The sequence below is a fragment of the Alternaria burnsii genome, assembly GCF_013036055.1.
Source record: "Alternaria burnsii strain CBS107.38 chromosome Unknown 705, whole genome shotgun sequence".
Classification (NCBI taxonomy): Eukaryota; Fungi; Ascomycota; class Dothideomycetes; order Pleosporales; family Pleosporaceae; genus Alternaria; species Alternaria burnsii.
Genome location: NW_024066107.1, coordinates 1091217 through 1117987, shown reverse-complemented (window position 1 = coordinate 1117987; position 26771 = coordinate 1091217). Strand labels below are relative to the sequence as shown.

Below are 26771 nucleotides of genomic sequence, written 5' to 3'. Positions count from 1 at the left end.
AAAAAGGGGTCATTTCGAGATACGACGTGCTGTAGTTACGAAGGTCTAACCAGAATTGAGATATAACGATGTAGCTTTCAGGACTACGTCTTGGTACCCTCAAACTTTTCTGCTCATAAAATGCATTCCGAAAAACACCATCTCGTAGTGCCTTTCTCCATCTGTGACATCGAACGCCTATCGCTGGGCATACATGCGATCATGCTTGCAATTTTGTCCAAGATGCGATCGTTTAGAGGCAGCCATAAGCTACCCACGCGAAAGGTGGAGAGCCTAACGCAGAGGGTGAGAGATTAGGTCACCTGTCGGCGACTTACTGGACGGCCATACGCAATAGCAACAGAAGAATGAAGTGTTAAGGACTGTTGCATCGGAAAGCCCAGCCTCTTCGTACAAAACAGACGCGGGATGAAAACAATACGTGATTGGAAAGAAAAGCAATGAACATGACTTTTGAGCTCGAACAGTATCTAGACTAACGGATATGGGTATATGGGTATATGGTATGCGAAAAACACTTGATACGCTGCCTATGCGCCATCCCTGGTGGTACACCGTCACCATGGATACCTTTCACCGATGCGTTGCGTCTTGTAGTCACCAGGCAGCACCTGGAAGGGATAGGGAGCTCGAAAGCTCTCGCTATCAACCTCTCCTAGACCTAGGGCTCTTGGAAGGTCTCGGGCTCCTAGGCATCAGACCTTCACCCTGCTCCTTCATCTTGTCCATAGCCTCTTGAACTTGGTGCTGCTTCTTTGAAACATGCTCGTAGCGCTTCTCAACTTCTGCCTCAAACTCTTGCGCTAGCTTACGCTTCTTTTGCCTTGCCTGCTTTGTGCGCTGTAAAATATCCTGGAATTGATCGAGGAACCAGTCTCCAGCATCCTCCCACTCGGTAGTAGGTAGAGAGCGGAAGAATTGAGTTTGCTGACCTTCATCAAGGTTCTTCTGTACAAGAGGCAGACGTTCAACGAGCGGTTTTTGGAGTGCGTCCTCAACGAGCATCGGCGGTGGCGCACGAGGATTAACATCAAAGGGTTCGTTCTTGAGCTCTTCGTATTTCTTCTTTAGTAGCGTCTCCGAATCGTAGTCTTCAAGTGGGGCAGCCTCAATCTCTTCAACCGGAGCCTGCTCAGTCATTTGCTCCTGCACGACAGGCTCTCGGATAGCAGGTAATGAAGGCGGAGGTCTAGTTGGCGCAGGTGGTTTGGTGGACATGATGTTCTGGTTGACCGGGATTTGCGTTCGAGGATCCGGGGCCTGCCGGGTGGGTTTTTGCTGAGAGGTACCGGGCTGAGCATGTGGAATAGGATAAGAATTTGAGTAGGTCGGTGGTTGAGCAGTGACATAGGGTACCTTTCGACTATGATTTTGGTGCTGATTGACGGGCAGGGCCGGAATAGATTGCTGGATGCTTTGGGCTCTATGTTGCGAAACGTGTGCGGTTGCGCGCGACTGCTCGCGAAGGTGTGCACCGTGCTGGAACATTTGTGACGAAGTATGCATGTCTTGGCTGACAATTGGAACATTTCGGCCTTGCTGTTGCGGCGGAGGCTGTGAGGCCGCCATGCGTACAGCTTGATTATTAACGCTCTGGCGTTGAGACGTAGGACCACCACCGTTATGGAAATTGGGAGCTGCTTCTTGTCTACCTCCCCACTCTGAAAGCTCACCATTAGTGGTGCTCGGATATGAGTCGCCTTCAATGGTTGGGAGTCCTCCGTTGTCCGCGTTTCGCAGAAACGAAATCTTGTCAGCGTTGGAGAGGTGGCCAAGATTGACCTGGTGAAGATAATCTTCATCTTCTTTTGTCAATTCATAGCCTTGATAGTAATACTGGGCTTCCAGCTCATCTACTCCGTCTCCGTATTCATCTGCTTCGTCTTCATCTTCCACTTCCGAGCTCTCCTCATAATCCTCAACTTGACCTTGCTGTTGGTGGTGTTGCTCTCTCTTCTGGCTATCTTCGACCTGTACAACAGACTGGTTTACTGTGGTGTCGATACTCTCTGCGTCAGTGTCGTAGGGATCACGCTTCTGACCTGGACCCAAACCTGACTGGCGATGTCGGGGAGGTTGTTGCAACACAGCTGAGCTGTTTTTAGCATTGGTGTATCCGCGCGCCATAGTTTCAGAGGGAGCTTGAGATTGCAGACGATGATGTCCATTCTTTGCGGGTACCCTCGCGCTTGCAGCATTGGCTTGTCGGTCGGGCTTGCCTTGAGGTTGGGCATTGGAAGGACTGCCTGTTCTCCCACGGACAAAGCCTTGCATGATGACTAGTGACCGCAGCAACAAAAGCGTACTGCACTTACTGCTTCGTATGCCGAACGTTAGTTGAAAAGGTGTTTCGCGTTATGGACAGAGAAAGTGAGTGGTGAAACGTGAACGGGAAAGCGCGTCTTGTTGACGCGCTAGCCCAATGCAGATAAGCCTCGGTCTTCCAAAATGAGCGTAGCATCGCGATGACGATATCTTATCTCCGGTCCCTGGTGTTGCTCCCTTCGCCCATGCTGGACGGCTTTCGCTCGCGGGATACTGTAACTACACGTCGTAGAACTATTCGAGTACGATCATAGTTGTCAAGATGGAAGAATGCTATCTTTACAGACTCCCCAACGAGGTTTGCTGTCTGTTGGTCTGTATTGACAGCAAGATGCTAACCATTGCAGTTGCTCTTACATCTCCTCACTCCTATGCCGACACCTGAACTATTAAAGTTGACCACAATATCGCACCGTATATACACGCTTATCCTACGTATTCTGCACAACCGGCTTGTTGCAGCTGCCGAATTGCACTCGCACTCTGTGCTACTCGAATGTTTCCACCCCTCCGCGAAACTCACCGAGCCGCCATATTTTTGTACATACAGATGCACCGATGGCTTGACACAATACGATGAGTCGAATTCGAGCACGAAAGAGGTTGGTAGACTAGGCGATATGTATAACATGTACTCTCGCTTCCGTCCACATAGGCGCGATCTTGAAGCGGGCGGGCGGAGAGTGAAGCCAAGACCTGGAGACGTACCTGGCAGTCGCACCTTCCCAGGCGCAGTGCAGGAGAAGTACCAAGGTGAAACGGTCAAGCAGACGCTGGGATTGGAGGCGCATGAATTGTTCACGCAGCTGGTCGCGCAGACCAACCTTGTGAAGATTGGATCTCATAATCTCTTTACCAATTTCGTTGACATTGAGGAAGGCGTACTTCGAGTGTGGAGAGAGTGGCTACGCGACATCGCGTCGAAAGGATCGACAACTAACACAGAAGTGCCAATTGAGATCGTTGAGGAGGTAGGTAAGGGGAAAGAGGTCGTAAGAGAAGTAGAAGAAGAGAAGGCGGACTTGGAAGATCCGCGCATTCTGTGGGTTAGTCCCAGGAAGGACAGCGGTATACGTTTCAATGTGAGGGAGAGGAAACTTCGAAGGAACGCACCGATCCTTATCAGCACCGATGAGGATATGCCAGTTACTTACGATATCGAGCTTGACGGTAAGTTGTCGCGCCGTCCTTTCTGTTGGGCCGACTGCTAATACGGGGTAGAACTGCTCATAAGAACGTCGCATCTCCTCTTGATGATCGAGAAGTCTATGCTGCAGGAGGACAATTCATCTGGCAAAGCAGTCGTCTTCGGATCTTTCGGATAGTTCCCACAATCTCAGAAATGAACATGGTTCAGCAAAAACGTCGGCCCAGATCCTCGGTTCTTTTCGGTGGAGCCACCCCTCTTTACCGCAATCGACCAAGCACAATGATGCATCAACGCATCGGATCCACACAGCAGCAAAAAGATTGCTGCTCTCTTTGGGCAAAAAGAATTAAATCAGGTGTGACCTCGAGGCGATTTGAACGCCTAACCTTCAGGAAGCTCCAGGTGGTACTGGAATCTGACGCGCTACCATTGCGCCACGAAGCCTGATTGGATGAAAGGAAGTGGTTATTAGGACAGCTATATTACTCAATGACAATATGCTCAGTACGATTCAGTACGATATCTTGTCCTTGTTCAGACACAACCGCCATCGGATCCACTATCAGAATGGCCACGTCTTCAGTTCGATTAATCTACGCACGCTAATCCTACCACGTCCCTAGCATCATGCAACGCTTTTCTACCCCACTCAGTCTCTAGTCCTCATGCAGCTTCAAAGATTCTAGGCTCTGACATCTCAAGCCCGTTATAAGCATCTCATGGGAATCAGACGATTGATACAGTGGAAATACAAAGATATTGCAGTAAGGAGCTGAGGGTGGTGCAGTTTGGGGGAGTATAACTTCTATTCTAGCCCCCCAGCTAGGACGCATCGGGCGTTAGCGCGTAGCGACCTCGAGGAAGACTCACACATGCAGCCTCAGCCAGTAGAGGTGTTCACGACTTCTGCGATTCGACCTTGTAATCAGAATCTGTCAGCGAGTAAGTATTCAGCATATTCGCCCAGCATGACAGAAGCAGAACGACCCAAGATTGGTGTAGGTGTCATCATCCACGATAATGCAGGGAACATTGTCATGGGAGAGCGCGCAGGCTCCCATGGCGCAGGTACTCTCCAGTGCCCCGGAGGCCACCTCGAGTACGGCGAATCATTCGCTGAAACGGCTGCAAGAGAGGTGTTGGAAGAGACAGGGCTTGAGGTGGGCAACATCAAATTTCTTACTGCTACAAATGATGTTTTCGGAGAGGGGAAGCACTACGTGACCATCTTCGTCACTTGTACCATCACTGGCGATAACAAGACACCGATGGTAAGTTCTCGTTTGTCCTGGTGTATCCGCAGTTGTGAATGAAGAGCTGATAAACTTGGTAGCCTATGGAACCGCACAAGTGTGCTGCGTGGAGTTGGATTCCCTGGACACAGATGTGGGCTTGGGCTGGAGAGCAAGCAAAGGCTGAACAAGAAGGAAAAGAGGTGCAGAAAAACCTGTTTCTCCCGCTAGTCAACCTATGGAGAGAATACCCAGAGATGAAGGATGCGCTCGTTGGGAGGTAACCACGGCCTTATCGATAGTACCTCTCATCTGGACAGCTTTCAGTTCCCTGGCCTCATGGCTGTTCACCTATCACTCTACATACATCCCCTAGATGCAACACGACAACCTATCTCATCCAGGAATACGCAAATCCTGGTAATAGAATACGTCATCGGCTTGCTTTGGGGCTATATGTTCTACCCTGCGCTGTTTCTATATGAACAAAGCGAAGGTTGGCAATGAACAAAACGATATAACACAGAATGCCACTTTATACTTGATCGATTGATACTTGTACTATACAGAGAGTTAAAGTTCCCACCGTGATATGGCTGAAGCTCCGTGATGGATAGCCGTGGGTATCTAAACGTGTGATGACTTAACGGAGTGCGGTAGCCAGAATGCACCACTGCGTCGTGTGCCGTGTGATGTTCTTCATATGCCTAAACACCGAAAATGAGTCGTACAAAACTCCCCCTAAATGATCCCAGAGTCGTTCGTCGTGCAGTGCGCTTAGCTTGCGATACCTGCTTGCCAAAAGACCATTGCCAATTCATCTACCACCAACGCCGTAAATATCATAATCATGCTTTCATGTTGAACCACAATGTGTCGGAAACGCATCTGGAACTTGGGTATACCAGAATTGGGTTGGCCGGCTAGTCTTCAACGGTCTCAATCTGGGCGTATTCCTGCCAGTGGCCGTCAGCGGCCTTCTTCCAGGTGCGAATGCTGGCATCGTCTCCAGTAGTAACGAGAAGATCACCTGTATTAACTGTTAGCTGTGGCCATGCACGTTCCGTTGGACTGGCTTACCCATCTGTGAGAATGTGACACGCCAAACTGCTCCGTGATGGTTGGTCAGCTCATCTGTCATCTCTGACTTCTGCTTGATGCGACCAGGATACTGCTCGTTTTCGAGAGACGCATCGGGAGCCTTCGAAGCTCCGGCCAGTCCAGCTCCTATTCCAGACGGTGCGTTCTGTCGATGACCTCGCGGAGATACTGACAGCGGAGCCGATGACGATGCAGTCCCAGGCGGAGCGTTCTTATCATCGGTCTGCGTGCGAAGCTCATAGATGCGAATAGCTCCGTCTTTGCTAGCTGTGGCCAAGATGTCGTAGCCCCGCATAGAGCCGTTAGCCCAAGCCAAGTCTCGAATGATCTGGCGTGCACCCTCCAGCTTTGCAACCTGGAAGAAGCGCTTGGCCTTGTCAGTGCGGAAGACGAGGACGTCCTTCATAGCGGCAACAGCGAGGGATAGCGACTTGCGATCGAGGCCAGCGGTGATGGCGGTCCAGCAGGGCAGCTTTTCCTTGTGAAAAACGACCTTGAAGCCCACTTCATCTTGACGCTCTGGGGGATTGTTCTCGGAGACCCAGCGCTCTGCCAGGATAGTCCACTCATGGAGGTTACTCTGGTCTTGAGGCTCATACACAGTGAGGTAGCCGTCGCGGGTGATGAGCGCGAGCCAAGTCTCCTGCATGATGTTCTTAAAGTCCAAAGACATGAATGGAGCGTTGGTCAATGACTGCAGGTTGTAGATCAGCTTGAAGCGATTGCCAGATATGGCTACCTCAGTAGCATCCTCTTGCCAGATCTTGCAGTGGCCATCTTCACCAATACTGCCGACGACCTCGCCCATGAACGGGCCGTTCCACTTGATCTAGCATCGAATTAGCGATGGTTCACAAAGGTGGCGAAATGGCATGCAGGCAACCGAAAGGAGATTTGCGGCTGAAGATTAGATAACTTACATCGATGATCTCAGCATTGTGAGCCTTCCAGCTCTCGACGAGGGTCCACGAATCGTCCTTCTTGTCCCAGACCTTGGCACGGTGGTCTGAACTTGCCGTGACCATGCGTGTGCCGAAGTAATTGAAGTCGACGGCGAGTACGAGGTCCTGGTGGCCATGCGAGAAGGTCTGGAAGCTCTGCGCTGCAGCCATCTTGGCGTAGACGCGATGCGCGTCCACAAAGTTCACCTCTAGGTGGTCGACGACGCGCTGCTCAATGCTACCTGTGCTACCGTCGGCACAAGGCTCTTGAATCAGGGGAGCGATCAGGTCTGCGTTCTCGATTTCATCTTCGAGCGCGACGGCGATGTTGAAGTCCGGCTTGCGTGCACGCGACCGTGCTTCGTCTTTGGTGGGGCTCAAGGACGACGAATCGCTCACCGCAGCCGACGGCAGACGGGACGCAGTCAGTTGTCGAAGGAAGTTTGGTGAAGTAAGGTGAGTGCTTACGGCGTTCAGACCGTCCAAGAGATGATCGGTCCTTGCCGGGGCGCCCGCGTTGTTGTTGGCGGCCATGTTTGATGCCAATGTTCGTGGGTCTATCGTTTCGGGTTAGCAGAGCAGGAAGAAGCCGAAACAACACCTTGCCAGAATCTCTACTCACCAAACACCGCAACCACAACTTCGTGCAGATCGTTCTGCTCTTGTCGTCACTCGCTCACGTCGTGAGCTTTTCTGATTCGTTGCTGGAGCTTGTGGAACTATCTGCTGGCTTTCTCTGTCAGTCTCGAGTCCTGTTCGAACACTTCACGCGAAATTAGGCTCCGGAATCAGACAAAGAGGTTATTATTGGGCAGAGCGGCGAGCTCAGTTGATGCTGTTGTGAGGGAATTGCGCGACCGTCGCTGATATTGTCGCGACAGCAAACGGCTGGGCGGAGTCAACAACTACAGGCGTCTACGTGCCAAGATCCGCCGTCACCACAGCATTCAACACAATTACAGTCACCATGACGAGTGCGCTGTCGTCGACAGAGACACTTTCACTGCTTTCCATGTCTATCGCCTGCCTTGGGGTGCTGACCAACACTCTTCATGGTGACGGTGAGCCGCTTGTTGCGTCGATAGCGCTCAGTGGTCTAGCATTTGCGTTCTGCTATGCCCTAATACGATGGCTTGGAAATGCTTTCATGAAGCGTGGCTTCAAGGGGCGAGATCTCTGCAAGCTCAAACAGATTGAGATGTAAGTACCACGTACTCTGATCCGCTTGTCAATTAACTGACGGAAACAGCCCTGAGATGATGGGAGCGGTGTGTGCGATGGTGTACCTTTTCGTTCTGATCTTCTTCATACCATGGCCTTTCTACAAGGACATTGTAGTCGCAACGTCAGGGGGCGGCAACAGGGATATCATAAAGGAATTGGAGCTGATCGAGACCGGGAGGCTACTACACAGATTTCCCCACAACAAGCTTGCATCTTACCTATCCGCTATTCTCTCCCTTCAGTCTATCGTACTGCTTGGAATTGGTGACGATTTGTTCGACATAAGATGGCGACACAAGGTTCTCATCCCCGCCTTTGCAGTCATTCCCATGCTCGTCGTCTACTTTGTCGACTTTGGCGTCACACAGATGGTTGTCCCGGTACCATTGAGACCTTACTTAGGCGAACTCTTTGATCTAGGTATGCATTCATGTCAAGCATGATTACGAAACTAGGTACTGATACATGTCCAGGCTGGCTGTACTATGTCTACATGGCGCTTATGTCCATCTTCTCCTCAAATAGCATCAACATCCTGGCGGGTATCAACGGTATCGAGGTGGCTCAGTCTATAGTCATCGCAGTCCTGATTGTGGGCAACGACATGCTCTATCTCTCGCCATTTACGACGTATCCGCATCCGGCAACAGACTCTCATCTGTTCTCGCTGTATCTGCTACTACCATTTATCGGTGTCTCGCTGGCTCTACTGATGCACAACTGGTATCCAGCAAAGGTGTTTGTGGGGGATACTTACTGCTATTTTGCGGGCATGGTATTCGCTGTAGTCGCTATCCTCGGCCATTTCAGTAAAACGCTGATCTTGCTGCTCATACCACAAGCGTTCAACTTCGTCTACTCGGCACCCCAGCTCTTCCATATCGTACCATGTCCCCGACATCGGCTTCCGCATTTCAACGCACGGACAGGACTACTGGAGCCATCGCGCGTCGAATTTACCAAACCATTACGACGACCGATAGCGGAGAGCCTCAAGGTGCTGCACCGGCTTCGGATGCTTGATGTTGAGATTGATGCGAAGGGGCAGGTGGTTTCGTCGAGCAACTTTACACTAATCAATTTATGGTTAGTATGGTTCGGTCCAATGCGGGAAGACCGCTTAGCCATGGGTTTGCTCGCGTTCCAGTTCGCGGTCGGAGTTCTAGGGCTGTTTGTACGACATAGGATGGCTTTGCTTATCTTCACCGCGGACAATCTGTAGATGTACGGATATGTATGTATAGATTGAGGGTTCGTGGGACATGTAAACTATTCACATGGCGTTGTCACTTAAAGTCATATCTTACACAGGCCGGCCGGCAATGTCCTGATATATGACTTCGACATATGCTGCTTACCGTGCCCTGATAGGTCTGAAGTTGAAGAAGGAGTATTGATTCCATCGAAGGATTCCTATCGAAATAAGCAATTCGCGCGCCTATCGAAGTGGTTTCCTTTTTTCCCCAATTGACCGCCTCTCGCAAACATTTGCACCGTTTGTAAAGTCCTACGTTCAACATCACAACGCTTGGGCAAACGTGTGGGTTAGCCAGGGAAACGTTAGCTGTCCTGGAGACATGCTCATGAAACGTCAAATCGGAGGGCTGGGAAATTGGCTGACTGTTGCAGATGGATCGGGAGGCGGTGCAGTGGGGCATGCACGATGCGGGGCAGAGTCGGACCTCTTCGCACGTGAACGTCGTCATCGGTAGCGGAAACAGTGCCTAGAGTAGCTCTCTCAGCGCCAGACGAGATGCGCGGCAAGGTTCCTTGCGTCTCTAATGGCTCAAGATCAGCATCGTGAATTATCACCTACTAGATAGTGAAATAACGCAGCCCGACAGCGATGGAGGCCGAGGTGGTCCGTCATCAATCGCAGCGTGATTGGCGGCTGTGCCCCTCTTGTCGTCGACTCCGAACATCGGCCGGCATCTTTTTGTGCCTCGTTCGCCTTCCAGCGATTTGAGTTCCCACATGCGCCTCATTTAAGCCGGTACCTGCCCTTGCCGAGTGTCTCTTACTTCTATTGCTCCTTCTCAACTTTTCAGTGCACTCAAATTGAATTTATTGTACTACTCATAACCCGTATATATTCAAAATGCCGTCTGCAGTGAAACCACCGCAGACCCTGTACGACAAGGTCTTTGAAGACCACATCGTCGAAGAGAAGGAGGATGGCACAATCCTTCTGTATATTGGTATGTACTGCGCTGTGTAGCCTACTTGTTCTGTGCTGACTGCTGCGCAGATAGGCATCTTGTCCACGAAGTGACATCACCAGTAGGCAGATCTCGCAATCTGTAACTTGAGTGCGCACGCTTATACAACCACAGCAAGCATTCGAGGGTCTCCGAAACGCCGGCCGCCGAGTACGAAGACCAGACTGCACCCTCGCCACAGTCGACCACGTATGTTCCCCATCCCGGGGAATACATCAGCGACTAACAGCAACAGAACATCCCTACCGCCTCGCGGAAAAACCTCACCACGACCGAGAAATTCATCGAAGAGACCGACTCGCGGTTACAATGCATGACTCTCGAGGAGAACGTCAAGGCCTTCGACCTCACATACTTTGGCCTTGACGACAAGAGGCAGGGTATCGTGCACATCATCGGACCTGAACAGGGCTTCACGCTGCCCGGCACCACAGTCGTATGCGGTGACAGTCACACATCCACACATGGCGCTTTCGGTGCTCTCGCCTTTGGTATCGGTACCAGCGAGGTAGAACACGTCTTGGCCACCCAGACCATCATCACACAGCGGAGTAAGAACATGAAGGTTCAGGTCGACGGAGAACTCGGACCTGGTGTTGGCAGCAAGGACATTATCCTGCACGTCATTGGCAAGATTGGCACGGCTGGAGGAACAGGTGCCGTCATCGAGTTCTGTGGCTCGGCTATCCGCGGCTTGAGCATGGAGGCGCGTATGTCGATTTGCAACATGTCAATCGAAGGTGGCGCACGAGCTGGTATGATCGCGCCTGATCAGATCACTATCGATTATCTCAAGGGAAAGCCCCTTGCGCCCAAGGTCGACAGCCCGGAGTGGAAGAAAGCTTGCAACTACTGGCTTGGACTCAAGTCCGACGAGGGCGCCAAATACGACATTGAGGTCTTGATTGACGCAAAGGACATTGCCCCGACAGTCTCTTGGGGCACTTCGCCTCAGGATGTCATCCCCATCACTGGCGTTGTACCTGGACCCGACGACTTTGAGGATGCGACCAAGAAGCTGGCGTGCGAACGTGCTCTGAAGTACATGGGCCTGACTGCCGGCACCCCGATGCAGGAGATTCCCCTTGACAAGATCTTTATCGGATCCTGCACAAATGCTCGTATCGAGGATCTTCGGTCAGCTGCTCAAATTGTTGAGGGTAAAAAGGTGGCTTCCAACATCAAGCGTGCTATGATCGTCCCCGGTTCTGGTCTGGTCAAGAAGCAGGCAGAGGCTGAAGGTCTTGACAAGATCTTTAGTGATGCCGGGTTCGAGTGGAGAGAGGCTGGATGCTCAATGTGCTTGGGCATGAACCCCGACATTTTGTCCCCTGGCGAGCGATGTGCGTCAACCTCCAACCGAAACTTTGAGGGCCGACAGGGTGCGGGTGGCCGGACACATCTCATGTCGCCTGCTATGGCCGCCGCCGCCGCTATCGTAGGAAACCTTGCCGATGTACGGAAACTCGCCCCGCAGGCTCCGGCACAGGCTAAGGGCTCACCGAAGATTGAGCTGGACGCTCAAGTCGAGCCTCCCAGCAGTGACGAAGAGTTCGAAAAGATTATGGACCTTCCCAGCTCCGGACCTCAGCATACTGCCTCGAACACCAGCAGCACAGGCAGCGCCCCAGCCGGTATGCCCAAGTTCGAGACTCTTCGCGGATACGCAGCGCCTATGGATGTGGCAAACATCGACACCGACGCCATTATCCCTAAGCAGTTCCTCAAGACCATCAAGCGCTCTGGTCTCGGCAGTGCTCTCTTCCACGCCTGGCGCTACGAAGCTGGCAGTGACAAGGAAGACCCATCTTTTGTATTGAACAAGGAGCCTTACCGCAACTCAAAGATTCTAGTATGCACAGGACCCAACTTTGGCTGCGGTTCAAGTCGCGAGCACGCACCCTGGGCGCTCCTCGATTTCGGCATAAAGTGCATCATCGCCCCATCTTTCGGCGATATCTTCTTCAACAACACCTTCAAGAACGGCATGCTGCCCATCCGTATCGCAGACGAGGCTCTCCTGAAACGCGTCGCTGACGAGGCGAACGCTGGCAAAGAAATCGAAGTCGACCTTCCCAACCAAGTCATCCGTGCTGCGGATGGAACCGAACTGGCCAAGTTTGAAGTTGAGGAGTTCAGGAAACACTGCCTTGTCAACGGACTCGATGATATTGGCCTGACCATGGCCAACGTCGACAAGATCGAGAAGCATGAGCAGAAGCGCACAGCCGTCTGGCCTTGGCTGGATGGAAGTGGCTACTTGAAGAGGCATGGACGCGGACCGGTCAAGGTCCAGGCGCAACCGGTGCCCAAGACCAACCGTGGAGAGGAGATTACTGAACCACTGGAGTGGTAGATGGCACAGGTTAGAGGGAGAAAAAAAAAGTTAAGACCTCGGTCTATCTATCAGGAGTTATCGTTTACATCTGGCGAGCGGCTGCTCTGCGGGTTTTGGATCAAAGGTGTTTCTAATTGGGATGAGATATCACGGATTTGAATGACACATGAATGAATGACTGTCACAACCGATTGTATGTTAGTTGAGTGGTCTGAAAGTGTCGCTATTATACGTTGAATTTGTTCTTCCGTCAAATCTAGTACACGCGAAACCAGCTTTTGGAAGGTATACACCGCACGCTATGCCGACCATGCATGGTAATCCAACGCCTAAACACCCGGGAACCCCAGCATAGACTTCCGTAACATATCGATACAAACTCGACTCCTATCAAGGCACACATAGTCTCGATTCTTATCGTCCCTGCTGCCCAGCGAGACCAGGTCCATCTCTAGTCCAGCCGCCCTTCCGCATACCCTCCTCGATCCTGCCCCAAATTCTCTCTACAACCTCGCGATCCCTCCACCTACCCTTTTCGCTTCCCGTCCACTTGTCTACGCCTACAGGCAGCACACCCCTACCCAGCTGCTTGACCGTCTCCGGTGGCTCTTCTGAGCTCCAGCCCACAAAAATACCCGGGTAGTTTGCAAAAAGCTCAGCTGGCTGTGTGTACTTGTAGCTCTTGAATTGCCAGAGCTGGCCTGTAGTGAAGATGGCAACTACACGGCTCCAGTATGTAGGCTTGAAACTGGCGGTGGAGTCGACGCAGATGAATGTCAACGGTTGTGAGGAGATGGAGGGGAGGAGACGTTGGATCTGGATCATGTTTGCTGAGGCAGATGTGCTGGACGAGTCTGTGGTATTGGGTGGGATGAAGATGCCGTCGCTCAGGAAGGTTTTTACGTTCGAGGTGCGGAGGAGGGACGAGGCGGATGGAGAAAGGAGGATAATGGGTTGCAGACGGCGCTGAGTACGCTTTTGGAGGTTCGCGACCAGGGCAGGTTGAGGCGCAGGGATTTTGTTGGCGTCGGGGCGTGAGCGGAGGAATGTACTGGCAATCTTGCGGTAAGATGAGAAGTCCTGGTATGTGTTAGTCTACCGTTGTGACGATATTAGCAAGCTGGGTGATACATACGACGTTCTTGGTACCTCTCAGCACGCTGTTGTGGTCTCCCATCTTCCTTTCTCCGTCGTAGATTTGCAGTAACCGCGCATCCACCATCTTGCCCGCGCTCCCTACCTTGGTGCCCCTTCCTCCATCAACTGGAACGCCCTTTCCACCTGCAATCGCCGCCGCATCACCAGCGGCTGCAGCCAGGGCGCCTTCATCTATAGGAGCGATGCTATCACTGCTCTCCGTCTCTCCGCTCAACCAAGCAATAAGCTCAATCTTCTGCGCGAAGGTCAAATTCTGCACACTTCCTCCCGCACCGCTTGGCAGCTCCTCGTTGATTGTCTGGACAGCGGCGAAGTAGTCGGTAACAGAAGCGTCCTTGTTCAGCCACGCGAAGTAGCAGCTGCGCAAATCAACCGCCTTGCCATCTGGGGCGAATCGCGTGGGTGTGTTCAGCGCAAACACTCTGTGGTCGCCGGAGTCGGTATTGAAGGAGACGTGTGTTGCGATGGAGAGATCAGCGACGGTGTCGGCAGGTGTAGGTTCGGCGCTCGTGGTGAGGATGGGTGTTGCGCTGGCTTTGATGCTCAGGCGGAGGTTGTAGAGCGCATCTGCGACTTCGGCTTCTGCTGCAGCCATTTTGAAGCGATTGGCGCGTCGTGCGCGTGTGAGGAAGCTGGAAACTGGGGGTGGTGGCTCTTTGGCGTTGATGCTGGGAGCTTGAGTTCGCGACTATGCGATTGCACTTTCGGGGAGGATGCCGGGGTTTCTCCGATTGGAACGTGCCTCGGACTTCCGCTTGCGTCTTCACTCCACCAGCACAACTATGTCTTCATCTTCTGAGTCAACAAGGCACACAATCCAGTCACCCCCTTAGTATGGCACAGTTTCCGCAATAGAGTTATCTCGTCTCTCGTCTCTAGTTCTACCCCGTTTTTGTGGTGACAGCTCCCACACCGCCTTCTACCTTGCCGAAAGCGAAAACATGTCTGCAGTAATCCTCTCCGATTGGATGGTGGATCCGGCGTCAAGCGCTGCAGTGACGAACAAGATGATTGATCGTATGCTCCAACGATCTGTACGACAGATTTACAAACAAGAACTGATGAAGGTGATTGCTAGGGAAATTCCACGCACCACCAAGCAACTGCTTGATGAAGAGTACTTTTTGGTGAAGCGATGGAGCTTTGGTGGTGATATGTCAATCACAAGTTGATCAGTCTTATTGGAAATGGGTAATGACTATATCCTATTGCAACAATGAGAACTTGTTTGCTTCGCCTCTAATTTTCTCCATATATTACAATACTCTGGAGGCCCGCAACGTACTGCTGGCTTTATCAAATCACAGAGCGATAATAAGTAGCCTTTTCATCCTCAAGTCTGCTCACCTAGCGCAAATTAAGCGGTTAGCATGAGAATAGGATTGATCTTCACAAGGAAGGTAGAGTTGAACGTTAAACTTATACATTATCGTAGCGTGGTCGTTAAACTAAGATCACAGGCTAGTCCCTCTTGGGAATATCTACTGACTGACAACAGTGAAACTGTCCTGAACCTTCAGGTCACGGCTGCTGAGACCAACCCAGATGGTGAACTCGCCCTCAGGGATAACCCACTGCTGGCTGACAATGTCCCAGTAGCTCAAGTCCCTGCGATGAAGCTCAAAGGAAACCTTCTGGCTCTCACCCTTCTCAAGGTAGACCTTCTCGAAACCGCGGAGCTGACGAATGGGTGTGCCAGCAGGCGCGGAAGAGGGAAGGCCGACGTAAAGCTGAGGAACAGTGGCACCGGCAACATCACCAGTGTTGGCAACAGAAACAGTGACGTTGTAGAGACTCTCCCAGAGAGCGGGGTTACCACCGGGCTGGATGGGGAGCTGCTCAGGGTGAGAAGTGATGTTGTGCTCAAGAGGGGAAGACTCAATGTCGGAGATCTCAAAGGTGGTGTACGAGAGACCGAAACCGAATTCGTAGCGAACAGACATGTTCTTGAGGTCGAAGTGGCGGTAGTCAATCTCGAGCTTCTCGTCGAACCAGCTCTGCCAGTCAGCGTATCCAGTGGTATTGATAGCAGTGGTGGGAGGGGCGTTCCAGTCAGAGCCGTTGTTGGCAATAGTGTAAGGAAGGTGACCAGAAGGGTTGACGTGTCCGTAGAGAATGTCGACGAGCGAGTTTCCAGACTCCTGACCAGGGAAGTGGGCAGCGAGGATAGCGGTAACGTTGGGGTGGTCAGACCATGGAAGGGTGTTGACACCAGCAGAGTGAGTAACGACGACAGTGTTGTTGCAGAAAGAAGCAACAGACTCGACAACCTCGTCACCATCCCAGTCGTTTGCGAGATGAGCACGGTCAGCACCCTCCTCAGCCCAAGTCTTGAGCATGACAATGCAGACATCGGGGATGGAGCGGGGAATGACAAGCTGACTGACGTTGTTGGAGATGATGTGAGTGTTGTTGAGGAAGGACTGGGTGATACCACCATCAGCAGCGACGCGGTCCTGAATGGCACGGAGAGGGGTGATCATGTAGGTGAATTGACCGGTACCAGAGCCACCACCAGCGAGGAGACTACCGTACTCGTAGTTCTGCTGGTTGAGGACGGAGCTGCGGACTGGCTCGCCTGCGTCGTTACCGAAGATAGCGACGTTGCGAGGAGCCTTGAGAGGCAGGGTACGGTCAACGTTCTTAAGGAGAACGCTGCCGGCGGCACCGTGTCGGCGGATCAGCTCACCGTGGTTGCCACGGACATCACGGCTAACTTCGCCAGTGAGGTTGTATTCGCGGGTCCAAGTGCTGCGGGGCGAGAAGGTGTTGAGGTCAGCACCTGAGGGGTCGGCGGAGGGGAAGTCCTGATCTTGGCCGAGCTGGAAGTAAGGGGTCATGATACGCATAACCATGTCGTCGACACGGGACATGTCGAGACTGCCGTTGTTGACAGCAAGAGTGATGTTGCCACCAAAGTAAGAGGGGGTGCCAAAGTTCAGACCGTAGGCACCAAGTCCACCAGGCATGTTCATGTCAAGACCGGCCTCGATGGCAGCAACACCGGTGTGGGTGGCACCCCAATCAGACATAACGTATCCTTGGAAACCAAGCTCAGTCTTGAGCAGACCGTTCTGTGAGGCAGAGTTCTGGCATCCGTAAGATCCGTTGATCCTCTGGTATGAGCACATGAAACTGGCGGCACGGGCCTTGGCTGCGTTGGCGAAAGGCCACATGTAGAGCTCGTGCATGGTACGGTCATCGATGTTGGATGAGAGAGCTGCAGTAGTTGCCTCTGTGTTGTCGTTCTCGTTCTCGTAGAGGGGGTTGCGGAGAATTTCCTGCTCGTTGCCAACCCAGTGCTTTGCGCAGGCTTGCACACCCGCGTCCTGAATACCGGTGATGGTCTTCTCCATAGCTACACCGCTGAGGTAAGGGTCTGAGGAGAATCCTTCCCAGTTGCGGCCTGCGTAGGCAGAACGTCCAAGAGGACCAGCAACAGGGCCCAAGAAGATCTGAGAGCCCTTGGCCTTGAACTCACTACCCATGGCGTGACCACGTTCGTACATAATGTCCTTGTCCCATGTAGCTCCAGCAGATACACCAGCAGAGAAGACGCTGGCGTAGTCGGCAACACGGATTCCAAGAGGTCCATCCTGAAGACACAGGCCAGGGAAGCCAAGGCGGGGGATAGCAACGATATTGCCAACGCAAGGTCCGGCTTGACCAGTGACCATGTCGGCCTTCTCCTCAACAGTGAGCTGGGCTACGAAAGCTTTCGCTTTCTCAAGACCCATCTCCCAGCCACCAGCGCCAGTGATGTTTGCTGCAAAGTGTTAGATTCATGGCCATAGTGGGTGATAGAGGATAACTTACGCGAAGGGTAAACAGGTGGTGAGGAACCATACTCGGTCAAGATAGTAGTGTTGACCGGCTGTACGTACTCAAACGCATCTTCGTCACGGCCGCTACCAGCGAAGTTCTGGGCATTGACTGCAGCCAGGAGGGCAGAGCCCTTGAGCACTGCAGAGACGAGAGAAGGTGCCATGATTCCGGATTGTCGAAGGTGAATCGAGTGCCTGGATAGCCATTGTCATTCTACACCGCAGTACTTATATACTGCTTCTCTCTCGGCGCACAATCGTCCGTCCGGTGGCAGTTCACGATCCGAATCATACAGCTAGAAGCCAGTGAGGCAGCCACAACCATGTACCGAAGTTTGCCCGTCCGGGTTGCGGAGTCTCCACATACCCGTACCATACCAATGGCGTCCTGGGTTCGAGGCAGACGACGTCATTTCAAGGCGGCATAGCGGTTGCCAAGATTCTGGTCGGACGTCTGTATGCGCGTCGGCAGATGCTTGTGGAGAAAGAATAACGAAGAGGTCGGAGTGGATTGATTGACTCGCGCGAATCTGCGGGGATCGTGAGTGTAGTACATGACTCGTGACAGCGAGTCGCTTCGAGGTGCTGCAGTCGACTACGCAGGGTTAGCTCTTTCGCGCGTCAAATCCTGGAGGATGCTGTCTCCTCCACGTGCTACGAACCATCACTCTGGAACTCGAGGTTTCATCGAGAGAGTATTCTTCGGTATCCGTCTCCGCATAACACATCGGTACACCTTCCATCACGACTCATGCACATGGGGAAACCGCGCAAAATGCGACCATGCACAGCCAAGCTCCACGTCTCCAGGCTTGTCTGTTCATTAGAAAGCGGGGCGAGATCTTGGAAGTTCTGTGTTGCCGACGAAAAGTCCCGACGACCATCGGTAAGCATCGTCACGAGGTCCCGGATGAAGAGAAATTTTCGGTGCATGGAGCAAGCGTCGGAGCAAGTGGTGAAATTCGGTAGACGCTAAACCGACCTCAGAAACGCATCCTTGGAAAACCCCAGCATCGCGACATGGGGATCGCTCCGGAGCTCCACAAGAGACTTCCCCGCAAAACGTTCTGGGCCGAAGTTGAGCCTCAAGTCGAGCGTAGATCGTCAGGTCAAATTATTGGCAGCATGGAAATTCTCGCATCGCGGCAGCCGAAAACCGTTCTTGGTTAAGAATACCGCATTGTTTTTGCCTATGCGTAGTGGACTACCCGTACGTAATGTTATGAATCAGTGAACAAGACGTTTTCGGGATACTCAATCTGGTATGAGGACTGGTTAAGCATTTAAGAGTTTCCAACTCCACATCGTCCTTATTGAGCCGCTATTGCGGGAACTGTACCATACTGAGGGAGTGACTGGATCGTGATCGTATTCATACGTACGTACTTAATTGAGCCTGCAGGGAACGACCCTTGCTTCGACATAACGGTCAAGGCGTGCACTCATGACCTCTCGGTAACTTGCGAGATTTCACATGCCATAGCTTCTCTCTACTGTCTTCTAGTACCGGTCTTGCTTTCATGAGGCTCAAAGACGAGTCATTCGAGAACACCGCTCGAAGCTATAACGGGCCGAAGCCTCCATGGATGTACCAAGGAGACTACATGTACCGAGGCTATGGTAGAACTGCATCTGGACCGTTTTTGTCGCCGTCACGCCTACATTTACAAATATCGTCATCTGAGAAACGCAAGCCAAAGATTTGAACATAGGAATTAGTATTAATTATACTGATTAAATCAAATAACCCAAAGATCTATAGGTACGAAAGAGAACTACACCTCTCTCTGAGACCACCAACTTTATGGAGCTCAAGCGGTGCCAGCATCCTTCTCTCCACTTCGCTCTCCAGGATGTCCACCCTGTTGCGCTGCCTTCTCCACACTCTCCTTCGCCTTAGCAGAACCCTTCTTCTTGTGGAAAAGGTTCTTGAGGTTGGCAACACGGAACAGGTAGTAAGTAAGAATAGCAAGGAAAATGTTGAAACCGATGAAGGCGAAGATGATGCCGAAGTTCCTCCATCGCTCGCCGTAGTAGATGGACGAACCCGCCAAGAACTGGTCCGCGTTGCTCAACGAGCAGTAGTTGCAGCTAGTGGTCGCCTCCGGGTTCTGGATGGTACCGCCCGCGGCAGCAGCGTAATCGGCTAGATAAGCGCCGCATGTCTGGCCAGCCGGTGGGTCGAAGACGGAAACTTCTTGCGCGCTACAAATAACCTGTCGACCAGAAAGCATAGTCGAGACCATTCCACCGATCCAGTACGTGAACGGACTGACGCGGTACATGAATAACCAGAACCCAGGAAGTTGGCTCGGAGGCTGCAAAACACCGTTGAAGAGGATACTCATAAGTGTGAGCAGCGAGACGAGACCTGATGCTGTTTCAGCGTTGGGTAGCGCTGCGATGGTCATATCGGCAAAGGTGGACGTGTAAATGAGCAGTTGCACGCAGAACAGCAAAACCAAGCCTTGACGTTCACTGGACTGGCTCGCGCCCACGACCGGGTAGTAGAAAGTTGCGAAGGTAAGGATACCAGCGATAACGCCGTATGGGATCTCAACAATGACGTTGGCAACCATGAAGGCGATCCAGCTGTAAGCCTTTGATGGCCTCTCGCGGGACTCGTAGAGAGAACGTTGCGTGATGAAGAGGGGTTGGATCTGTTGTACAAGCGACGAAAAGATGGTTGTAAGCATGAAGACCGAGAAGATGATAGTCTGCATGCCTGCAAGCGTCGTGTTGGCTTGATAGAAGGAGAAACCGATGAAGAGACCAGCGATGGTGCAGAGACCAAACTTAGCCATGACGTAACTAGGCATGCGCCAATATTGCTGGAAAGCACGATATGTGCACTCCACAATTTGTGTTGTCAATGGCATGGCGAACTCGCCTCCGCCGGTCTCCGATGCAATATCGAGGTTCTCATGTTTCTTGGATTCATGGAGTTGATCGATCTGCTGCTGAACACCCTTTGCTTCTTCGCTCGCTTTCCAGACGTCGAACCAGTCCTCACCGTTGTTGTTCTTGCCAGCGTTGACGATCTCCAACATGTACTCAGCCGGGTTCTCATCCTCACCACAGGCACGTGCACCATGGTTCTCGAAGTACTCAAGAAGTGTTCGGGAGTTCTCGCCAAGGTCGCCGAAGTAGACAGTCTTACCGCCACGGGCAAGGAAGAGGAGACGGTCGAACTCTTGGAAGAGAATAGCGCTGGGCTGATGGATGGTACAAAGAATGGCTTGGCCGGCATTGCTGAGCTTGCGGAGGAAGGCGATGATAGACCAGGAACTCTGTACAGAAGTTAGCAATCATCGGCAAGGTATAGATTGGTGTGAAAATACTGACCTGTGAATCGAGACCCGAAGTGGGCTCGTCAAGGAAGAGCAACAACTTCGGCTTGGCAGCGAGTTCAACACCAATTGTCAAAAGCTTGCGCTGTTCAACGTTCAGGCCCTCGCCAGGAACACCAACAACAGCTTCGGCAAAGTCGGACATGTTCAGCATCTTGATGACTTCTTCAACGTAATCGTACTTCTCCTTCTTGCTGACAGTCTTGGGCTGGCGCAACATGGCGGAAAATTGCAATGCTTCGCGGACGGTTGAGGTCTCAAGATGAAGATCCTGTTGCTGAACGTAACCGGTCGAGCGTTGGAATGCGGGGTCGAGAGGCTTGCCGTTGACGAACATATCGCCTGTAATGACACCCATGGTGGTTCGCTGAGCCAGAACATCCAAAAGTGTAGTCTTTCCAGCTCCTGAGACACCCATAAGGGCGGTCATACTTCCAGGCTTGACGAAACCAGAGACATGGTCGAGCAATCGGCGTGGCTCACCCTTGATCTCGATATCGTAGACGACATCGCGCCAAGTGAAAACACCCTTTTGTTCCTCAATAGCACTGACATCGCCAGCACCTTCATTCTCACCATGTCCAGCGGCTCCAGCTTCCTCATCTGAACCCTTGCTGTAACCAGGTTGCATGTAAGCTGGAACGTGACCACGTCGGAAGACGAGTTGCTCAGCCGTGTTGGATGTGGAAGAGTTGACCTCAACGGCGATGAAGTAGGTAACCAAGAAGAAGATCAGGAAAGCCCAAAGGATGCCAAAGTTGCGCCAAACATGGCTCCAGGAGTACGAGTACGAAACCTCGATGAAGCTATCACCATTGATAAACGTCTGTCCAGCAACTGCACCCTGAGTGTCACAGATGAACGAGTTGCCATTTGTGGAATATCCGGGACCCGAAGGGATGAAGCTATCACAAGGGAAGTTGACCCCATGGAACTCGTTGGCGAGGAGAATTTCGAATGCATAGAACTAGAGAAAGTGTTAGCATTTGATGGTAGAAGAGCGAGCAACAAGCTTACAATGGGATTGATCCATCGAATCCAGCCAAACCAATCAGGCATCTGGGGGATGCGAATAACGAAACCAGTGTAGATAACTAGGATAAGCACCAAGACACCGGCGCCTGCCATGGCCTGCGACGCTGTTTTCGTAACGGCTGCAGTTGTGCGGAAAATAGCTGCCATGACGAAGGTTGCCATATATGTGACGATGAAGAACAAGAAGAACTGTCCAGCGGTGTACCGAAGCTGTGCCAGGAAGTACAAAATAATGTTGAAGACTACAGCCTGTATAAACTTGACGGGTATATCGGCAACAATACCAGCAATAGCTTCGGTCGATGGATGGTAGAATGCATACGAGTTGTGCTTCTCAACGATAGGCCGCTGGGCGTATAGACCTGAGATTTCACCAATGGACGTAAGGGCGTTGAAGAGAATGGCCAAGAAGATGACGGCTCCACGACCTTGGAACGAGCTGGAGCCATTGGAGTGACCGAAGTAGATGGAACCGACGATGAGAGCGATGATAACGTTAAGACCGGCTTGTGTGGCTGTAGAGGCTACGTCGCCCCAAATACGCTGGTATGCTCGTCGTGTATTGAGCTTGATTTGCATAGGGACACTGATGAGGTAGGGAGACTTGGGGCGGGCATGTTTGGCCTGGATGTAGTTTTTCTGTTGGCGCAGTGTCTCTAGAGTGCCGTGCTCGTTGACTGGGTTTTCGGCTTCGAAGTCCTTGATTTCCTCAAGTAGGGCTTTGTACTCGGGTGAGTCGCGCCAGTACTTCTCAAAGTCTTCTGGCGTGCGTGGTACCTTGTTCTCCATACCCTCCCTAGGTTTTCGCTCATCTGGGTTGGTGACGGCTGTGAGGAAATCTCCAGCAGTCTGTCGAGGTGGGCAGTACCATCCTTGACGCTCGAAGTAGGCTTTCGCCTCGCTAGCAGGTCCAAAGTAGATTTGACGACCTTCGTAAAGAACAGCGGCTTTGTCGAACTGGTCGTACACGCTCTGACTAGCCTGGTAGATGGCCACCGCAGCAGCACCTCCAGCCAGATCGGAGCCGACCCTCAAAGCTTTCACGAACTTCAGCGCAGTAGCTGAGTCTAATCCACGAGTTGAGTTATCCCAGGCCGCGAAGGGGGCGCCAGCCAGCAACATCTCGGCAACTGATACTCGCTTCCTCTCTCCACCAGAAACACCGCGGACGAAGTCGTTTCCAACCTTGGTGTTGTAGGTGTGACTCAGTCCAAGCACGGCCATGACGACTTTGGCCATGAACTGTGAGAACTCATCGCGGCTAGCTCCACCGGGTCGGTTCGATGGCGTTCTGACAGCCGCAGCGAACTCGAGAGTCTGACCTACAGTCAAATGAGGGAAGTGCTTGTCGACTTCCTGGTTGTATACTGTCTCGCCCTTGAACTCTTTGCGCATGCGCTCTTGGGGAATGCCGTTGTAATGGATGAGTGAGTCATCTGTCTCCAGACCATGAAGCTCACCAGTGAGAGCCTTCAGGAGAGTTGAGCAACCAGATCCGGGACGTCCGAGTACTACACAAAGCTCGCCGGCTCGGATGATACCGTCGAAGCTGTGTAGAATCTGCTTGCGTTCTGACTTGCCGAATATTTCCTTCGCTCGGAAAGGCATCATGAAAAGATCCGCGACGGTGTCCTGAAGCTGAAGAGCCTTACCGGAACCGAAAACGTTGAGGTTCTTGTAGACAACGTTGACTTTCTTCATCTCGATACCCTCACCCTCAAGCTGGTTCCGGAACATGTTCAGAAATCTGCTGAGATCAAAGGCCTCATTGGAGGGGTCCACTCGTGGGTCATTGGGCTGCGCAATGCTCATCTGCTGTGTCACTCTCGAAGCTGATGTGAAGATGCGTGCCAACTCCCGCCTGCCATCGTCGTCGATTTCAGAGCGGGTGACACGACGCTGAAGCATGCCTGCAGCCACATCGTCGGATGAGGATGAAGTAGCGGTTCGCTTTACTTTTCGTGACTCCCCGTTGGATCCGAATTTTGTTTCCGAAGAGTCGGATGAGCTTGATGTGTTGACTTTCTCGAGAGGCACAACCTCCTCTCCCGTAGGGTGAGATTGGGACGCTTCGGTGGAAGAGAACAATCCATGTCCTGCCGATGTTGATCTTTCTTGTGTGTAAGAATGCGATGAGAAGAGTCCATGGTTGCCATGAGCATGGCCATCGGGAAAGTAGGTTTCGCGGCCAGAAGCGGTTCGAACAACACCATGGGCAGGAGTCTGAGATTCTGACCCTGATTGGGCAGTATTATGGGTTTGTGTTTGATGAGAGTATGACGTATCCGACATGTTAGCCTCGCCGTTGGACTTGAAGTCAGCCATGGTGGTTTGCAGCGGCGAGTGCTGGCGTGTAATGTCAACGTCGGTGTTGTCTTATTTTGCTGACCACCTGCGACCGTTCAACATATATCAACTCCTAGACAACGTTTGGACCTATGTTGTCATAGCACCCCGGATGGCGGACACTCCCCATGCCCGCGACTAGTCCTGGCACCATCGCCTCGGACGAGATGCTTGGACCCTTTGAGTAAGATTCGTCCTCCACCGTGATAGATGATTGGGAGCGTGCGCGCGCTACACGGGCCGAATTCGAAGTGTGCGCATCCACGTTCAGTGTTTGTTCGAGACCGCAATTAGTCTCACTACACTGGGCGCCCAGTCAAGAGTCTGCTTTTTTCCTATGTTCAACATGACATCACAGCCCGGACGGCGGCGGAAGCGGAAGCAGCCAAGAAGAAGCCACCACAATCATAGCATTTAGTTGAAGCAGGATATATGGCCACCATCATGGAGAAGCCGAATCTACTCGGTATGCGCAGGTGTTGCTTACCTGTACAGGTGGTGATGCTGGTTCGCATCTGTCGTCCAACGCTTATTTTGGTCCGCGATCGACAGCTTACTACTTCCGGACGAGGGATCGCTCGGGATGCTCCATTACGTCTGCCACGCTTCTCGGTACCCGTCTTCCATTGTACAAACCCTTGCTGGCATTGCTGGCCATCCGGATGATCCGAGGACGTCCACTCTGTGTTGTACAAGTTCCGGTCATTTCCTGTCGGTTGAGTTCCATCCATTTTCCACTTTTCGGTCGTAATCTGAGGCGGTGCACAACGGTCCCCTGAGTAAGGATTATCTCGGACGAATGCAACATCCGCTTGACATAATCAAGTACACGCGTATGAACAGTCATGGAGCACTAGGGCAATTTTGCCTGCTTATCCCAGCGTCTACAGAACTCAATTGCTTCTTGGGAGGTGATAAGGCAGGAACCTCCTACAGGTCCTAATGGCTTGCGCACGGTACTGACAGCGATCTGCATGCACCAGCGGTGAGGTTCAATATAGAAGCTGGGAGATAAAGTTTCAATGCTTCATTCATGTCGTGAGGAATTGCATTCGGGCATGAACATTCATGTGGCTCGTCTGCTCGAAGTTCCATCGAGATCTCCGTACGCTTATCGGTTCAGATGACCACACGCGCACGATCTTGAGATCCGCACACAGGACAACGTTTGTGCATGGATGCGCATCAAGCTCAAGATCGACTACATGCATTATATGCTAGATATGTACACGATAGTGGATTGAGGATTACCATTGCGTCGCGCATGAGAATTATTGGTGCATCTCGACGACGCTTCCGCAAGGTAAGTGGGGTGCGTCTGTACTTGAAGCTTGTAGAAGGGCAGATTCCCAGACTAAGATGCTTGGGTTCTGAGTACTGGTGAGCTGATTACTGAACAAAAGATTAGTTTGGTTTCGATCAACAGGTATACGAGCAAAGCACAAACCTTGTTGATGGTTTTGCAGATTTAGTTCGCCGTTTACCGCTTCTAACGCTGTTGCTCTCGTGTTGGTGGGCCCGTTTTCTTTCTTTTGGATGTTCTGTCGGATCCGCCCTAGCTTACTTCAATTGCAGCCCCTCGAGCTTATGCTCCACGATAGGTATGTGCTCCGCCAAGCGGTTGGGGTCTCGCATTATCGCAAGCACATCCTCTTTTCTTCCTGCTAGCTTCTTCCTCACATGCTCGTACTTGTCCTCCCTCGCTGTGTATTCTCTGAGCACCACGTTGTCACCAAACTCGACAAATATCCGAGTGTCGCGTATCCTGAAGATAACATCGTCCAGACGCATGAAGAAGCGCACAAGTAATAGTAGCCGTTGCGGCATGACGCGAATCTTGCAAGATAGCATGGCAATGCCGTTGTCCGCTAGTTCGTCTTCATAAAGGACTAATTCGTCGAAGAAGTGTATAGGGTCAGGCCGCTTGAGTAGAGCAAGTGGTATGGGAGTCTCGGTAGGCTCGAAGGCGGGTGTTGGCGGTGTGGTTCCCTTGTAATCTGTGCTGTAGGACCAGTCGAACGGCTTGACGACTTCCTTGATATCCTCGAATTGCTTCTGTCTGGGAGCTGTCAGGCGGGCATTCGGAAGGCATCGTGGTATAAATCCTCACCGGTTCTGCTGCCATTCTTTCGAGTATGACACCTTGAACATGTTGTCGCCAGTCTTGTCCACCCGATCCAGCGCATCCAAGGCATTGAACTCGATGTACCAGCCACTCTGCTCGTGTTCTATTCGTACCATGTTGTCGCCAAATATCATCTCGGGCGGCGCAATGCCCAATTTGTTCGTCATGTCTTCTATAGGACCGGCCTTGAGGATGGGCAGTTTGCGCGTGGTGATGGTGAAGCCTTGCTTGGTGATGGACGTGTCGGCGTGGCCAGGTGCCACGGTATCGGCGGGCGCTCCGTTGAGCGATGCCATGTTTTGAGTAGCGTGGTGAGTGACGGTATGGATTCTTCTTCGTCTTCTTCGCTGCCAGCTGCAGGTGGGCCCGATGGCGGGGAGCTTCTTTGGAGTGGGGCGCGAAC

General features: G+C 52.2%; 10 protein-coding genes across 10 annotated transcripts; 4 read left to right on the top strand and 6 right to left on the bottom strand.

The window, feature by feature from the left end:
- Positions 1 to 645: 645 nt before the first annotated feature.
- Positions 646 to 2274, bottom strand: GT037_000419 (uncharacterized protein; the record flags this gene model as incomplete). Its single annotated transcript, XM_038925466.1, has 1 exon — positions 646 to 2274. One exon carries the CDS (start codon positions 2272 to 2274, stop codon positions 646 to 648), a length of 1629 nt encoding a protein of 542 aa, XP_038791322.1.
- A 313-nt stretch (positions 2275 to 2587) lies between these two features.
- GT037_000418 (uncharacterized protein) lies at positions 2588 to 3650 on the top strand (the record flags this gene model as incomplete). The annotated part of the gene is made up of 3 exons (XM_038925465.1): positions 2588 to 2623; positions 2673 to 3495; positions 3547 to 3650. The coding sequence occupies 3 exons, from the start codon at positions 2588 to 2590 to the stop codon at positions 3648 to 3650; spliced, it is 963 nt and encodes a 320-aa protein (XP_038791321.1).
- A 793-nt stretch (positions 3651 to 4443) lies between these two features.
- Positions 4444 to 4991, top strand: GT037_000417 (uncharacterized protein; the record flags this gene model as incomplete). Its single annotated transcript, XM_038925464.1, has 2 exons — positions 4444 to 4746; positions 4809 to 4991. The coding sequence occupies 2 exons, from the start codon at positions 4444 to 4446 to the stop codon at positions 4989 to 4991; spliced, it is 486 nt and encodes a 161-aa protein (XP_038791320.1).
- Positions 4992 to 5630: 639 nt separating this feature from the next.
- Positions 5631 to 7283, bottom strand: GT037_000416 (uncharacterized protein; the record flags this gene model as incomplete). Its single annotated transcript, XM_038925463.1, has 3 exons — positions 5631 to 5737; positions 5788 to 6637; positions 6729 to 7283. The coding sequence occupies 3 exons, from the start codon at positions 7281 to 7283 to the stop codon at positions 5631 to 5633; spliced, it is 1512 nt and encodes a 503-aa protein (XP_038791319.1).
- Positions 7284 to 7716: 433 nt separating this feature from the next.
- GT037_000415 (udp-c-1-phosphate transferase) lies at positions 7717 to 9195 on the top strand (the record flags this gene model as incomplete). Its single annotated transcript, XM_038925462.1, has 3 exons — positions 7717 to 7949; positions 7999 to 8393; positions 8447 to 9195. 3 exons carry the CDS (start codon positions 7717 to 7719, stop codon positions 9193 to 9195), a joined length of 1377 nt encoding a protein of 458 aa, XP_038791318.1.
- An 876-nt stretch (positions 9196 to 10071) lies between these two features.
- On the top strand, positions 10072 to 12548 carry GT037_000414 (3-isopropylmalate dehydratase; the record flags this gene model as incomplete). Its single annotated transcript, XM_038925461.1, has 4 exons — positions 10072 to 10171; positions 10222 to 10253; positions 10307 to 10381; positions 10428 to 12548. The coding sequence occupies 4 exons, from the start codon at positions 10072 to 10074 to the stop codon at positions 12546 to 12548; spliced, it is 2328 nt and encodes a 775-aa protein (XP_038791317.1).
- Positions 12549 to 12944: 396 nt separating this feature from the next.
- GT037_000413 (cdc73-domain-containing protein) lies at positions 12945 to 14283 on the bottom strand (the record flags this gene model as incomplete). Its single annotated transcript, XM_038925460.1, has 2 exons — positions 12945 to 13610; positions 13666 to 14283. 2 exons carry the CDS (start codon positions 14281 to 14283, stop codon positions 12945 to 12947), a joined length of 1284 nt encoding a protein of 427 aa, XP_038791316.1.
- Positions 14284 to 15169: 886 nt separating this feature from the next.
- Positions 15170 to 17676, bottom strand: GT037_000412 (glycoside hydrolase family 3 protein; the record flags this gene model as incomplete). The annotated part of the gene is made up of 2 exons (XM_038925459.1): positions 15170 to 17454; positions 17505 to 17676. 2 exons carry the CDS (start codon positions 17674 to 17676, stop codon positions 15170 to 15172), a joined length of 2457 nt encoding a protein of 818 aa, XP_038791315.1.
- A 1647-nt stretch (positions 17677 to 19323) lies between these two features.
- GT037_000411 (abc multidrug transporter) lies at positions 19324 to 24222 on the bottom strand (the record flags this gene model as incomplete). Its single annotated transcript, XM_038925458.1, has 3 exons — positions 19324 to 20802; positions 20858 to 21829; positions 21880 to 24222. 3 exons carry the CDS (start codon positions 24220 to 24222, stop codon positions 19324 to 19326), a joined length of 4794 nt encoding a protein of 1597 aa, XP_038791314.1.
- Positions 24223 to 25803: 1581 nt separating this feature from the next.
- Positions 25804 to 26664, bottom strand: GT037_000410 (uncharacterized protein; the record flags this gene model as incomplete). Its single annotated transcript, XM_038925457.1, has 2 exons — positions 25804 to 26302; positions 26354 to 26664. 2 exons carry the CDS (start codon positions 26662 to 26664, stop codon positions 25804 to 25806), a joined length of 810 nt encoding a protein of 269 aa, XP_038791313.1.
- Positions 26665 to 26771: the final 107 nt, after the last annotated feature.